The 16,581-nt window shown below is 42.3% G+C and overlaps 1 protein-coding gene across 1 annotated transcript in view; it reads right to left on the bottom strand.

Moving 5' to 3' along the window:
* Positions 1–248: 248 nt before the first annotated feature.
* LOC129154107 (zinc finger protein 892-like) overlaps positions 249–16,581 on the bottom strand; it is a 338,014-nt gene continuing 321,681 nt past the window's right edge. Inside the window, exons 4-5 of the mRNA XM_070548458.1 lie at positions 12,582–12,944; positions 249–3,249 (exon numbers count right to left, since the gene is read on the bottom strand). Coding sequence (XP_070404559.1) covers positions 2,399–3,249; positions 12,582–12,944 — 1,214 coding nt within the window. The 3' untranslated portion in view covers positions 249–2,398. The remainder of the gene's footprint in view (positions 3,250–12,581; positions 12,945–16,581) is intronic.

Below are 16,581 nucleotides of genomic sequence, written 5' to 3'. Positions count from 1 at the left end.
GACTCTTGCAGACTTCATGTCTGCAAAGGTCTCAATCTGTGGGTGAAAGTTCTCAGCGACCCAGCTCTTTGACCCAGCCGAGTCAAATGACCTTTTGCACAGAAAACCCATATTTCCTCACATTACAGCGGTAAGGAAACACATTTCAAACACGGAACCGAGTCTGGTTGCCGAACCGAGCAGAATTCTGATGACGTCACACCGGTGTGCGAAGGTGCGGGTTCCAACCCACAGGAGAGGAGGGAGAGAGGAGGTAAACAGCGAGTGGATCAGAGGGACTGAACTGATGTTTTTGAGCAAAACTGCGGTAAAAATGGCTGTTTGTCCTCATCATAAAGCGTGTAGCCCCCCCCCCGGTTTAGATGCAGCGCTCATGCAGGTGTCTCTTTCTGTTCCGACGCTGCTACACGTAATATTTTTAATTTATTAAGCCTAAAATTTATTTTTACTCAGTAACGGATATGATTTAAAATGTAGCGAATTACAATTCTTTTTTTAAAACTTACTCAAGTAAAAGTAAAAGTACAGATTTTAAAAACGACTTAAAAAGTATAAATTTACAAAAAAGCTACTCAATTACAGTAACGTGAGTAAATGTAATTCGTTACTTTCCACCTCTGGTTATAATAGCAATGTTGTCACAACATTGCAGTAAAGTTGTGGATATGTCGCGACACCATTCCAGCAACGTCCCATGTGAACGAGTTAACAGCTAGTCTGAGATTCACTCAAGCTGTTAACGTGTCCATCTCATAGTGCAGGAGTGTCCTGCACTATTGTGGTTTTAGTGATGTCAGTCAGTTCCATTGTCTTGTCAGAACTGTAGAACCAGCATTTAACTTATTGTCTCCTAATATTCATATTTAAATTAATCTAATTTACTTCAGAGATTGCAAGTTCTGTTGACCTACATACACTTGCTGTTTTGAAAATGCATTCTGCAGCTGGTTTGTATCCTGTTCAGTTCATTTTTTGTTATTCTGCCTGGAACGTATGGTAGCTCACCTGTTCAAAAAGAATATGGTTTTGAAAAGTTTGGTTACACACAGCAATTTCTATTATCAGTACCAGACTACCGGTCTTGTCACTGATATGTAACTAAATATTACAAAAACCTATAAAAAATCGATTAAAACTAATAAAAACTAAACTGAAACTGAAAAGTAAATGAAACTAAAACTAAACAGAACAAAAACAAACCTTGAAAATAAAGACTAATGAAAAATGCTAAACAATTAAAATATTGGCCAACGACAGTTTATGTATATTAAAAAGGAAAATTTCCAGCTAAATTAGAATAAACGATTACAAATATCAATAAAAAAAGATTAATTTTTTTAATAGACTACATAGAATTTTATTCAAAAAAAAAAGAAAAAAATGTCAGTGTGCCTTTAACAGAGCTTTAGAATTAGCGTTTGTTCATTGAGTGGGTGACACATTTTTTTCAGTGCGGTGGTCTCTGGTAGGATTGAATACCTCGTAAATGGTTCTCAGGGGGAAAAAATATACTGTTGCACCCTTTCTCAGACCTAAAAGTTTTCCACATATCAGCTGAACTTTAAACGGCGGGGTTTTGGAGTCTTATTTCTGATATGTGGACATCTCGCCACGGATTGGATAACAGCAATGCAACTCTACCACTGACTTGCAACATGGATATTTTATCTCTCAAAATACACGAGCTTGGAGGACCTTCTGCTGTGAGGTGTAGTTGCTAATGCTGACAGTTAGCTTAAACTAGCCGAGACATCCACTGCTGATTACCGGATGTTAAAACAACAGTCTTCCCTGTCATGAATCAAGATCATCGAGTCCATGAATGCTAATTCACAGTGTGACATAGATCTGTGAGGCTTTTCAAATACATAAGTTTCATCTATTTTCTATCAGAAGCTAATGCAGGAGAAAGGTGTAGGAGACTGTTTTCATGTTCAGCCTGCATGAAAAGTGATCAATTATAATTACAAAAAAAAAATTATTATTTTTTTTAGTCAGTCAACCACACCTTAAACTTAGGGCTTAAATATAAACAGAGTCCACAATTAGACATAAAAAGCAATTTTGCCTTTTTTTTTAATACTTTTTCCATCAACGTTCATCCTAAAAATATTTCTGTACATGTGTCACACTGGGCTAGTTCATGCCTAAGGTATATGTGACTAAATGTAGTCAAAATCTTAATTCTTCTCAACTTTAAGAAGAAAAAAAAACATACATTTTAATGTATACAAACTCAAGTGTGAATTTTCACGAGAAGTTAAAGAAAATATCTGGCTGAATCTCTTACAGACCAAACTTGGAAAATACTTTTCACTTGTGTTGAGTTTTCATGTGATAAAACAAGTTATTACTGACACTAAAACATTTACCACAAGTTTTACATGGATATGGCTTCTCACCTGTGTTGAGTTCTCATGTGTTTAGTCAAGCCACTACTGGCAGTAAAACATTTACCACAAGTGTTACATAGATATCGTTTCTCACCTGTGTGAGTTCTCATGTGTTTAGTCAAGTTACCACTGGTACTAAAACATTTACCACAAGATTTACATGGATATGGCTTCTCACCTGTGTGAGTTCTCATGTGTTTAGTCAAGTTACCACTGGTACTAAAACATTTACCACAAGTGTTACATGGATATGGCTTCTCACCTGTGTGAGTTCTCATGTGATAAGTCAAGCCACTACTGGCAGTAAAACATTTACCACAAGTTTTACATGGATATGGTTTCTCACCTGTGTGAGTTCTCATGTGACGACATAAACAAGACTTGTGACTGAAAGATTTTTCACAGAGCTTACAATAAAATGGCCTCTCACCTATGTGAGCCCTCTTGTGCTTTTTTAGTGTCTGAACATCTACATTGTCTCTGTGATCTTCGCTTCGCAGACGTCTTTTATTACGCGTCAGTTCTTCATTGCTGTTTGATTCTGAATTTTCTTTCCTGCATCCACCCTGATCTTGGTTCTCTGCTTCTGTAGAATTCTGACTCAAGGGTTGGTTCCTGTTGGGTTCTGAATCATGGCAGTCTGTTTCGTTAGAAGGAGAAGTCTCAACGAAGGTTACATGCTTTTGCTTCAAAAGGAACTGCTCTTCATGCTGATGGATATAGAGTTCTGGCTGGTCCTCTGTGATCAGTGGATGTTCTGGTTCCTCCTGGTCCAATCTGGAGGTTGACTCTTGGTCAGAGAGCTGCTGGTCAGTCAGAACATCTTCTTTTTCCCAGATATGATGCTGTGGAAGTTCTGGACAGATAAAAAGAAAAATGTTGAGTAATGTGGCAATTAAAAATGTTCCAATGAAGGCACTACCAGAATTGCGGCTTCCTTTTCAATTTTCAAGAAACTCCTAAAGACCCTGCTCTTCAGAGAGCATCTTCTTAACTAGCACCGTCCCTGCACCCGTCCCCACCTCTCTACTGTCCACTCCTTGTTCCCTACTCTCTATGACTAATGTCAAGTTGTTGTTATTGTTGTTGTTAGCCTCAAGGGCAATATGCCGATTATAACTTGTAAGTCGCTTTGGACAAAAGCGATGATTCTGGTCACAAATATGACTCCATTGCTCAATGGTGCACCTAAATATCTACAGTCAGGTTGCACCAGACGAACAGTTACCCCCAAATTCCACTACCTCCGCTCCGGTCCGGTCCGACACGAACGCCGGAGCAAAATCTGTCCCGTTCTAGTCAATCAGAGCAATTCCACTACTGCGGCCGTGCTCCGGCAGTGCGGCGCCGTGCGCCGCCCTCTCTTCCGGCGTCCGGCAAAAATAGAATCGATCCTATTTTTGCCGGACGCCGGAGCACCTCCGCAGTAAATGGACAGAAATCACAAACGCCCAACAGGAAAAGGAGCGAGCACAACTTCCGTTTTTCACAATACATCGATAAACAAAAGGCGTTTTTTGTTTCATATGCACAGGTTTAACAACTTTTAACAACTGTCAGTGGCGGCTGAAGTTTAAATGCACAAAAGTAAGCCATAAATACAGTTTCCACTATCAAAGTAGTCACACTTTGTTGATCCAAACACTGCTGATCTCTCAACACAAATGATGGGCAGATTAAACCGTTCATGTCGATGCTTCTCCCACACAACGGGTGTTTGGATCTAACTTCCGCGTTTATTGCTCGGACTGTATCGCAAGATCTCGAAAATCCCGCGCATGCTTGTTTGCCCACCTCAGGTCTCCGCACCGGAACAGAGCCGTTGTCGAGCGGGTACCAGTAAAAATAGAGTTCGGAAGCGAGCGGCTGCGGAAGGCGGGGGCGGACCGGAGGTAGTGGAATTTGGGGGTTAGAGAGATGCCGGTCTGTCAGAACCTTCTACTTTTCCCAGAAATTAAGCTTTGAAAGCTCTAGACAGGTTAAAATAAAACGGGAAAACTTTGATTATTAGGCCCGAGCAGCGAAAGCGCTGCGAAGGCCTCTTGTTTTTGCTCTGTTTATTCTTTCTTTTTTATTATTCTCGTGCCCCTTTGAACGGCTTTTTGGGGACCTTAACATACCCCAAAACTCACAATATTTTGCAAACTTGTCAAGCCTGGTGAAAAATTTGATATTTTAAAGGTCCCAAAAAAATCGCAAAGAAAATGGCTGAACAGCGCCCCCTACAAGGTGAAAAATACCCCTCTCCATAAAGCTTAGTTTATCGTACAGTTATGAAATTTGGTACACTTGTAGTACTCAACAGACCGCACAGAAAAGTCTCTTGCAACCATGGTCAATATCAAACAGGAAGTCGGCCATTTTGGGTTGAAATGGCGATTTTTAGCCATTTTTGCCGTTTTTAGGGTCTGTTTCTGATTGGATTGCTCGATCATTTTTCGCACGATCATCTCAAAAATTGTGTAAAATTGCTCAGAAGGGATGGGCGAACAAAATGAGACGAGGATTCTGAGTTTTCGTATATGTTGAAGGGGCGGGGCCAGGCCTCGAAGTTTGACTACTCGCCAAAAAAATTTAAATTGCTATAACTTCATAACTGATTGGAATATAGTTACCAAACGTTCTGTGGTCATTCATCATCCACCCACAAAGTAATTTGAATGGTCGGATTATGACATCACACAAGCCCCGCCCCCTCAGGGCCAAAAAGGTCAAGTTTTACTGTGAAAGGTCCCAAAGTGTCCCATTTCACTTAATCACCAAAAAACTGTAGCTGGTAACTCACGACAAGTGGAGGTTGCTTGGCGTCACTTTATGGGAGTTTTCGGCAGAGGGCGGGGCTGCGGTGGCGCGGCGAAGTCAGGCGTACCGCCGTGGCCTTACGTTTGCTTCTCATTTGGTCAATTCTAAAGATATCGCCACGAAACTTCTTGTGAGTGATCCTAGCCCAGCCCCCCAAAAAATCTGACGAGAACATCCGGTGGGCGTGGCCTATTGTCTGATATAGCGCCCCCTAGGACCATTAAAACTGTCAGCCCCAAGCCATGCTTTGACTGAGGATTACGAAATTTGGTACACTAATGTGGTGTCACAGGACCTACAAAAAAGTCTCTTGGAGCCAAGTGCAGAGTCGCACAGGAAGTCGGCCATTTTGGTCCAAGTGCGCGATTTAGTGGTTTTCACACACGTTGTTTGGAGAGTGATGCTCCATCGCCCTTTTCATCAATCGCCTTCAAACTTCGGCGATATACTCTTACGACATAGAGGAAAAAATTCAACCGTCGGATTTTAAATAAGTGTAAAGGTGTGGGCGTGGCTAAGCCTCAAACTTTGAACTGTCGCCACGCCACTCTTTTTTTCACAGCTCCCTATGGGACTCCTTTTACTCAATCACCAGGAATCTCTGGCAAATAGCAGCAGACTAGTTGAGGTCACTTGGTCTCCAGTACTGGCAGGTTTTGAAAGAAGGCGGGGCTTTGGTAGCATGGCGAAATTCGCCATCACGCCATGGAAATACGTTTGTCTCTCATTTCTCCATTTATCGTTATATCACCTCGAAATTTGTTGTGAATGATCGTAGTCGGACCCCCGATAGAAATAGACAGCTGACTTTTGTGGGCGTGGCCTATTTTTTTAAATAGCGCCCCCTAGGACCACTAAAACTTTCAGCCCCAAGCCATGCTTTGAATGAGGATTACGAAATTTGGTACACTAATGTGGTGTCTCAGGATCTACAAAAAAGTCTCTTGGAGCCAAGTGCAAAGTCGCACAGGAAGTCGGCCATTTTGGTCCGAGTACTCGATTTAGTGGTTTTCGCACACGTTGTTTGGAGAGTGATGCTCCGTCGCCCTTTTCACCAATCGCCTTCAAACTTCTGCTATATACTCTTAAGACATAGAGGAAAAAATTCAACCGTCGGATTTTAAATAAGTATAAAGGTGTGGGCGTGGCTAAGCCTCAAAGTTTGACCTTTCGCCATTACATTACTTGACTTAATAACTCCCATGTGCATGATCAGATCTATATCAAACTTTGTCTGTGTGATCACTGACCACATCTCAAGACAATGACAATGTGGAAAGCTGACATCACCTAAGCCCCGCCCCCTGAATACAGGAAGTCTATTGTTTTATGCTGAAATGCCCATATTTGTCACCTCCAATTTAGTCAACATGACACTAAGGTCATGCACTGTCTTCATGATGCTGTAATGACCATTCAGATCTGATAGCTTTTCAGATAGGGAGGGGCTTTGATGCCATGGCGAATTCTAGCGTGACGCCGTGACCGTACGTTTGACTGCAACTTCCACAAACAGCCTCCGATCTGTCCGAGACTGAACATGGAAATGAACAATCATGCCCTTTAGCCAACGAAGCAAAAACGGTTGGTGAATGTTGTATGATATCACCACAGCGCCCCCTACATACCTTTAAAACAGTAATAACTCCTACATACGAGGTCCTAACTGCACCAAACTTCCTATGTGTCATCACACAAAGGCACCCAACACAATCCTGTAGTAATTGGTTCATATCACTTTAGCTCCGCCCCTGACAGATATTAGGCCCTGAATAACACATGCATGATGCAATTCACATGATGCAATTCACACCAAACTGCACACAAATGACTGTTATCAACCTACAAACTTCTTCATGGAATATTTCCTAAATTTTGGACAGTGCCCCCTAGATTCAAAAAACCTTTGTAACTTCTGCAAAAAAGCTCCAACCTATATCAAACTTGGTGAGAGTCATCACACAACTGCAATCAACACATTGTATGTGCTCACTTGTTCAATTCACCTTAACACCGCCCACTTACAGCTTTTTGTCTCTAGATGACCCATGCAACGTTTGATTGATGCCAAATTAACAGAAAACCATCATTGATGACCAAAGATGACCTCTATGGCATTTAGTTGTAAATGGTCACAGCCTCCCCTAGATGGGTTCAAACTTTATTAACTTCTAAAGACAAAGTCAGAATGGCATTATACTTGGCTTGTGATATCACGTGACTGCACCAAACACATTGATGTGGTTGTTGGTTCAAACCCCTGTAGCTCCGCCCCTTTCAGCTCACTGGCTTTAGATAACACACACAACGTCTGATTTATGGCAAGAAAACAGAAAACCATCTATGTCAACCAAAGCTGACCTCAATGGGACTTTTCTGTAGTTGCTCACAGCGCCCCCTAGTGAACTTTAACCTTCGATAACTTTAACAAACGTGGTCAGAATAGCATAAAATTGGGTCACTGTCATCACACCACCAGTGAGGTAAAGATAGATGGTATGCCTTAGTGGTGAGACAATGGTGGGCTCAGAGGGGATGCTGAGTCAGAGTGAGGTGCGGACGTGGTGACCGTTAGCGGTTTCTGGTGTCGGGGTGGTCGACGTTTCTGTTCCGCGGACGTGCCCTGGTGTCCCGGGCTGCCGGGCAGGCCGGAGCGGCGCGGAGCTGCGAGGGCCGAACGACGCTGCTTGCAGCTTTAATATTCTTTTTGTAATTGTTACGTCACTCAATCAATCAATCAATCAAAGCTTTATTTATAAAGCGCCTTCCGCAACCCTGTCAGGAAGCCCAAGGCGCTGAACATGGTACAGTAGAAGTACAAATGTAGTGAATAAATCAAAAATAAAAGCAATTCAGAAATAAAAGCAATTCAAATTACAAAATACAAATTACAAAAAAAGGTGAAACATTGTAGTACAGGACAGATGGGTAAAACAAGGGAAAAAGTGAACCAATGAAAACTGTGAAAGAAATTCAACGTAAAAGAGGGCCGAATCAAACATGTTCAGGAAACGCCAAGTGGAGAAGGTGTGTTTTTAGGCGACTCTTAAAGGCTGGCAGAGATGCGGACAGCCTAACTGAGGGTGGCAACTGGTTCCAGAGAGACGGTGCTAGGACTGAGAAAGCCCGGTCCCCACGAGTACGACACCTAGAACGAGGGACAGGGAGCAGGCCTTGTTCAGAGGAGCGCAAAGCGCGTGATGGGGAATGTTTGGTCAGGAGTGTGGCTAGATAGGGGGGAGCACCACCCTGGAAGAAATTGTAAACAAAGACAAGGATTTTGAATTGTGCATGATAGCAAACCGGAAGCCAGTGCAGGGAGGCCAGAACCGGACTGATGTGGTCCCGTTTCCTGGTCTCAGTCAGGAACCTTGCTGCGCTGTTCTGCACAACCTGTAGGCGACGCAGTGATGACTGACACAACCCGGCATACAGAGAGTTGCAGTAATCCAGCCTAGAAATAACAAAGGCATGCAGTACCCGCTCCAGGTGGGCTCTCGACAGCATAGGCTTGATATTTGCAAGGCGTTTCAAGTAAAAGAAACTGGACCGGATCACTGAGTTGATGTGAGCCTCAAATTTAAGTCCAGCATCAATTTTCACTCCCAAACTGGTAACAACTGGTTTTGAGCGTGGAGAAAGAGGGCCAAGATCAACATAACGACCCACATTCCTGCTGTTGGGGTGAAAAACAATGAGCTCTGTCTTTCCCTCATTCAGATGCAGATAGTAGGCCATTAGCCAAGACTTCACCTCATTAACACAGGACACAAAGGACTGGATAGAGTGACCTTTCTCCTGACACAATGGAGAGTAAATCTGGCAATCGTCAGCATAGAGATGGAATGATAGGCCATGATTACGAAAGATTGACCCCAGAGGTAGCAGATAAATGGCAAACAAAAGAGGAACAAGGATCGATCCCTGGGGGACCCCCAGCAGAGCCCCTCCCAAGAAGAAAAAACATCATCCAGTTAAACGCAGAATGTCCTGTTGTGGAGATATGATCTAAACCCATCCAGAGCAGACCCTTTGATCCCAACCCATCGTTCCAAGCGATCGAGTAGAATTGCGTGGTCGACTGTGTCAAAGGCTGCCGTCAGATCCAACAACAGAAGTACCACAGATGTTCCCTGATCTAGTGAAAGATAGATGTCATATAGGACCCTCAGTAGAGCTGACTCTGTGCTATGGCCAGACCTGAACCCTGATTGGAAAACCTCAAACAGATCAGAGTCAGCTAATTGTGAGACCAGCTGCTGATAAATGACTTTCTCAAGCAGTTTTGATGTAAAAGGCAGGGTAGAGATAGGCCTGTAATTTGTGATCACAGAGACATCAGCACCAGGTTTCTTCAGGGTCGGCCGAATAACTGCTGCTTTCAAAGCAGCTGGGACCACACCTGTGCTGAGGCTCCCATTGATAATCTGACCAAGTGAAGGGCCAAGACACGGAAAGGCAGCCTTCCAGAGGCGAGGCAGCAGAAAGTCAAGTGGAGAGCCAGATGGCTTCTGCCTCACAACAAGCTTACTCAGCTCAGAGTATGAAACAGTATTGAGGGAGCTCAGGGTGGGTGGTGATGGAGGAACTGGAACCGGGTCAACAGAGTTACCAGAAATAGCGGCTCTAATGCCTGATACTTATAACATATGCATCTATATATATATACACCACTAGGTTGTAATCATCTGATGCATCTAAAATGCATCTCAATAATTCAAATTTTGATCTCAATTACGATCTGGGTTTTAAATGATCATTAAAACTGACTGGAGCCGATTGTTAGCTCCTCCCTCATGCTTACTCTTGCGCTGCTCTGAGTGGCAAATCAAGCGCAGCTCTCACAGCTCCAAACACTTTCCATTTTAGTGCGAGCTGCAAACACGTCTCAAACAAGTGAGAAGACTTGAGGAATGCTTGGCAGAAGTTGTTTTGAGAGGAGAGGATAATGGATGCAAAAAGAAAGATGTTCGTGGAAAATAGTTAAAATGAATTCGGTGATGTGGAAACATCACGGGTTCGAGGAGTCAGACGTGGATCAAGTAACAATGGTGTGTAAACTTTGCTACGCTGTCGTAGCTGCACCACAGAGCAAAATTACAAATGTAGTCAATAATTTGAAGACTGCTCACAAAGTGTCTTATGATCAGGCAATGAAGGAGTATAGAGGAAAAAAACCTCTCAACTCCTGCTTCATCCTCACAAACCTTAATTCATGCTACCCTGTACAACGTGACCTGAAGTCCCACCAGCTCCCAGAGAGTCAGAGTAACTCAGACTGGGGCAGATCGGCCCGACTAGTTTCCACAGGCATGGTTCGGTATTTTTCCTCTACTTTCTCCCCTGTTTTTAGTCCATGCTCTATTGAGGTACCTGGCAAGGCAGAGTTGGGCCAATATCATGATTCTGGATGCTGATTGGCTAGGGGACAGAGTTACTGGTTTCTCCAGGGTTTTGCCCCCCCCCCCCACCCCACCCCCCCCCCCGGCGCGCTTTTCAGGACGCACCGACAGGGGCAGCAACCCCAAACACCGACGAACAACTGTACAGCAACTGCTGATAAAATTTACTGGAGCCGCCCATGCCTCTCGCATGCAAATAACTCCACCCCGCGAGAATTCTATTCGAGCCAATCAGCACTGAGATGAACCACACTTTGAGAGAAGTCTTAATCTCACCTGGACTCCTGCTCGTTTACCCCTTTTCCTCCGATGTTTTCCCGGGATCAGATAAACATCACTGGAGATGTTCAGGTAGGAATCAGCGTTTGGCTCCGTGCCAGCGCGCTGCTCACGTAAACAAACATGGAGGTAATTATTCAGTGCATCTTGGGCGATTGCGGACAAACGGAAGGACAAGAGTCTGGTAGACGGTAGCCGGGACACTACCAAAGAGGATCGCGGACAGAAGCAAGGCGACAAGGAGAAGGTAAGTAGAGAAAAGTTTGAAAATGTGGTCGGTGACCGCGGCTAATCCAAGCACAGGCACCATCCCGCTACCGACCCGGATATGGGAAAGGGAGATTAGAATGCTAATTGAGTAATAAGTATAATCTGATCTCATGTTTTTAAAATGATGACGTCAAATGGACAAAAAATAAGAAGTTATGGGAAAATTCTGGTATTTTAAAGACAAAGGGGAAAAATGTAAACAAACAACATGATTACAAAATAACAAATTTTAGACACAAACTGATGACATTTTCCTGATATAGAGGGTATAGTTAGTTAACATGTTAAAAAAATACCGCGATAATAATGAAAACCATAACTTTGGTCACAATAACCGCGAGGTTACATTTTCACACCTTGACAACTCTATTATGTTCCAGTCATGAGTCATTTATATTTCAGTATGCTAATGTTTCTTGCATTGCATCATGGGAATTTTGGGCAAGAAATTATGTATTTTACTTATAATTTGGTTGGTTTACTTACTAATTGTCCCCACTTACAAAACATTACAATCAATGTATCGAAATATGATTATGATTCATTGAAGAAGCAAGCTGTCAGAACTATTATTCATGTTTTCAATTATCATGTTTTATGCTTTTATTACAATTAAAGATTGTTTCATTTACCATGTTTTATGCTCAATGATTTTACCATTTAAATACTTAAACACTTGCTGTATTGTAAAGTTCCCTCATGAGTTTTTAAGGGTGTTACAATCTGACTTAATGTGACCCAAGGACGACCTGAGGAGATCCGCTGTTCTGTCAATTGCTGACTCATCGTGTAATAAGACACTGAAAGTTCTTTGTGTAATAATGAATGCTCTTTGTTTTAAACTTGCAACAATTTAGGACTGAGAGCTGTGTTTCCCCCTCCCTTTAGATCAGCTCTCAGGCATGTAACTAGGGAGCTCCCAATTTGTAATAAATAGAGGTGGTCGGATTTCAGAGGTCAGAATGGTTTAAGGAAGCATCAGCTCAGTGGACACTGGGTTGGTGTGACTTTATTCCATTCTCCTCGAGCTTAAACAGAATTCTGACTTTTGTGTCTCTTTCCTGTGTTGTGTTGTTACGTGGTGTCTTAGGTGCATAAACCTGACACAAGCCATAACCAATTATAGTGGAATGCAGTTTTTTTGTTTTTTTACCGCGGCACCAGCGTTAGATCCAAACGTAAAATATAGTCAGGATTCTAAAATTAACTCTAAAGTTAACGGGTAACCAGTGCAGAGACGTTAGAATAGGAGTGATGTGAGCTCTTCCGTTTGCTCCAGTTAGGAGCCTCGCTGCAGATTTGCCTTTTATTTGACTAAAGTCGTCACATAAAAGGCAGCCCTAAAATAAAGCTGATTTGCCTAAAATGAGCAGTTTCAAGAAGTCCCTTATTGTGACATCACAGTAAGGAAAACAAGCATAGCACCCCCCCTCACCTGTTGACCCCGGAGCAGCAGCAGCTCTGATCTCAGCCTCAGGAAACAGTGACAAAAGGAGTTGGTGTCTGTCTGGTTCTGCTTCATCGTGGTCTCTTTCCTCACCAGCAGGAGTCACAAGGGAGGTCACCGTCTCCTGCTTCAGTACACACTGCTCTTCATCCTGACTGATGCAGAGCTCCTCTTGTTTTACAATCTGCAAACGTTCTGGCTCATCCTGCTCCACTTTCATCTGTGGAGGTTCTGGTCCCTCCTGTAAAGGTTCTGCTTGTTCCTGCTCCAAACTGGAGGTCCTCTCCTGGTTCCAGAGCTGCTGGTCAGTCAGAACCTCCTCATCTGTCCTGACATAATGCAGTGGGAGTTCTGGACAGACAAACAGACCAAACAAAAAGCTGAGTCATGTGACAATAAGAAAGCACACTTCACTTGAACCATCTGATGCATCTGAAGATGTTTTAGAAAACAATGAACTCTTAACCTGTGTGTGTGTGTGTGTGACTGGACTCAGTATCTATCAGACAGTGTGTGTGTGTGTGTGTGTGTGTGTGTGTGTGTGTGTGTGTGTGTGTGTGTGTGTGACTGGACTCAGTATCTATCAGACTGACTCGTTTAACAAGTCTCTGATTGTAGAACATCAGCTGGAAATGTTCACCAAGTCTTTAAAGTTTGTCTCTTTTAAACTGATTTAGTGGAGTTCCTGAAAATGAAAACTTCCTAAAATCCCTGAAATGTTGTTGATTTGATTCTCTAAAGTGGAACAAAGTTTACCGCAGACTGATTTCAGCTCAGTTGGGTCAAAAAGCTTCAGAACAGCAAACGGATCCAAGCAGACTGTCCTGAGATTGTGTCCTCAGTAAAACCACATGAGTCCCGCTGCTGTTTCATACCTATTCTGTGTAAATTGATCTGTGGTTTCCAGCTGATCTTCAGCAGTCTGCGCTGACGATCGATCTCTTCCTCGTAGCGGACGATGGTTTTTTCAAACTCGGAGAAGATTTCTGCAGCAGCAGCAGTTAGCCGCTCTCTGATCACCTCTCTCAGAGACTGAGCTGAAGACATTGTTGCTGCAGAGCCTCAGAGGTTCCCCTCACACACCAGCACAGCAAGCTAGCGCTGGTAGCTAACAAAGAGCTAGCTCTGATAACAGCTTCTGGTCATGTGGCAGCGTGAAGGCGCGTTAGCGCCACCTACTGGACTGGAGTTTGACCAGCAACAACAAGGAAGAGATGAAGGTGTGGAACACAGGTTCAGGTCAAAAGGTGACAGAATGAGACTAATAACAGTGGAAAGAGAAACTGTTGAAGATCTGAGGGAAACGATCAACAGAGCAGATTTAGCTGGAATCACACAGCTGCAGGTTTTTAGGGACAAAGAGAAAACTGATCCATCTGTTACTGGAATTCAACAATCAGTTCTCTGGAGGAACAAATGATTTCATCCCTCCTGATGTTCTTAGTTCAGTTCAGTTTATTTATAAAGTGTTAGATGGGAAGAGAGAATAGAGAGGATGTAACAAGGGCGTAGGAACGAGTTTAATATTGAGGGACACATTTTGGAAATCTAACAAATCAGTTGTAGATCAACATATAGGTCAAACTCACTGAAAATAATACATTTAATGATTATCTCTTATTCTAACGAGTCACTCTGAGTGTTTCATGCAGGCGGAACATGAAAATAGTCTCCTACACCGATCTCCTGCATTAGCTTCCTTTAGAAAATAGACGGTGAAACTCTAGGATTAGAAAAGCCTTAAAGATGAGACTCAGGGCGTAAGGCACAGCCCAGAAAGACAAGAAAATAACTTTTATAACCGTGTTCACTAACATTCTTTATTTTTTTGATCGGGGACCCATGAGCCAACCAGAAGGGGAGGAGACTTGGGCTCCCCATCAGCCAGATCCAGGTTTGATTACCGGTCAGCGTGGACGTTTTCATTATAAAAAAGCTGTTTATGTGTCAGTACTGTTTTATTTATATTTAATAACATGAATGTAGGATATATGATCTTATTCATATGGGTAGAGATGTGTAACCAGATTTAACACAAGACTAAAGCTGTGAATATTCAGTCTGAATTGATCTGACTCTCATCAGAATATTTTAAACTACATCAGCCAACAACGCTGACCAACAATCAGAAAAATCTGTTTTCTTCTGACAGAATGAAAAAATAAATAATTCACTCACAACAACAGCTGGAAATATTGTAGTAAACTGTCCTTCGTATTCCCGAGTTTCTGTTGTTATCACTGTACACAAAAACTACCAGACACAAGAACAGTTTCTTTCCTTCAGCCATTTCTCTCCTGAATCTGTAGATTCTTTTACCATCCTTTTACTATAGTTTTTAATACTTATTCAGTATGCTTATGGATATGTGTGTGTGTGTGTGTGTGTGTGTTCTGGACAGGTACGAATGGATGGAGAAGACATTATGAAATAATTTTCTGCATGAAGAAATACCAGACAATCATGTAATCTGCAGCCAGGTCCTACTCGGTCGGCTCGTGGTGGGACTCCCCTCCGGCGTGTACAAGGAAGGTCCCGCCTTTCTCGTCTCTGATTGGCTAGAAGGGCTCTCCTGCGATTGGCTATTTCGTGAAAGAGGAAACAGTTTTCTCAAGTTTACAGGTTTACAGCCAGTTCTTGAGGAGTTTTAAAGAAAATGTAATCTCATCGCTATAATAAACATCCTTTCTTGTTTTGCAACAAACCCGTTTTAGTTTATTTCATAAAATAACCTGGAAAACGTCAAATAAGAACTTGTAATAAATCTTGTTGTGTTTTATCACACTGTTAAGACGTTTTATCTTTATTTAGCTCTATTGGGATTATCATATTCCTTAATTATTAGCAGAGGTGGAAAGAGTCCTAAAATTCCCTACTTAAGTATAAGTACCCATACTTTGATCACTTTTTTACTCAAGTACAAGTAAAAGTTCTTGCCTAAATTTTTACTCAAGCAAAAGTAAAAAGTATGGTAAATAAAATGTACTCAAAGTTAGTTACCTAGTTACATTTTTGTCAGCGTAAGGATGGCTACATGCTAAATCACGCCAGCACACACACACACACACACACACACACACACACACACACACACACACACACACACACACACACACACACACACACACACACACACACACACACACACACACACACACACACACACACACACATATCCATAAGCATACTGAATAAGTATTAAAAACTATAGTAAAAGGATGGTAAAAGAATCTACAGATTCAGGAGAGAAATGGCTGAAGGAAAGAAACTGTTCTTGTGTCTGGTAGTTTTTGTGTACAGTGATAACAACAGAAACTCGGGAATACGAAGGACAGTTTACTACAATATTTCCAGCTGTTGTTGTGAGTGAATTATTTGTTTTTTCATTCTGTCAGAAGAAAACAGATTTTTCTGATTGTTGGTCAGCGTTGTTGGCTGATGTAGTTTAAAATATTCTGATGAGAGTCAGATCAATTCAGACTGAATATTCACAGCTTTAGTCTTGTGTTAAATCTGGTTACACATCTCTACCCATATGAATAAGATAATATATCCTACATTCATGTTATTAAATATAAATAAAACAGTACTGACACATAAACAGCTTTTTTATAATGAAAACGTCCACGCTGACCGGTAATCAAACCTGGATCTGGCTGATGGGGAGCCCAAGTCTCCTCCCCTTCTGGTTGGCTCATGGGTCCCCGATCAAAAAAATAAAGAATGTTAGTGAACACGGTTATAAAAGTTATTTTCTTGTCTTTCTGGGCTGTGCCTTACGCCCTGAGTCACATCTTTAAGGCTTTTCTAATCCTAGAGTTTCACCGTCTATTTTCTAAAGGAAGCTAATGCAGGAGATCGGTGTAGGAGACTATTTTCATGTTCCGCCTGCATGAAACACTCAGAGTGACTCGTTAGAATCAGAAATAATCATTAAATGTATTCTTTTCAGTGAGTTTGACCTATATGTTGATCTACAACTGATTTG

The sequence above is a fragment of the Nothobranchius furzeri genome, chromosome 2 (genome assembly GCF_043380555.1).
Source record: "Nothobranchius furzeri strain GRZ-AD chromosome 2, NfurGRZ-RIMD1, whole genome shotgun sequence".
NCBI lineage: Eukaryota > Metazoa > Chordata > Actinopteri > Cyprinodontiformes > Nothobranchiidae > Nothobranchius > Nothobranchius furzeri.
Note: the sequence above shows the minus strand (reverse complement) of the source record. Positions and strands in the feature narration are given on the sequence as shown.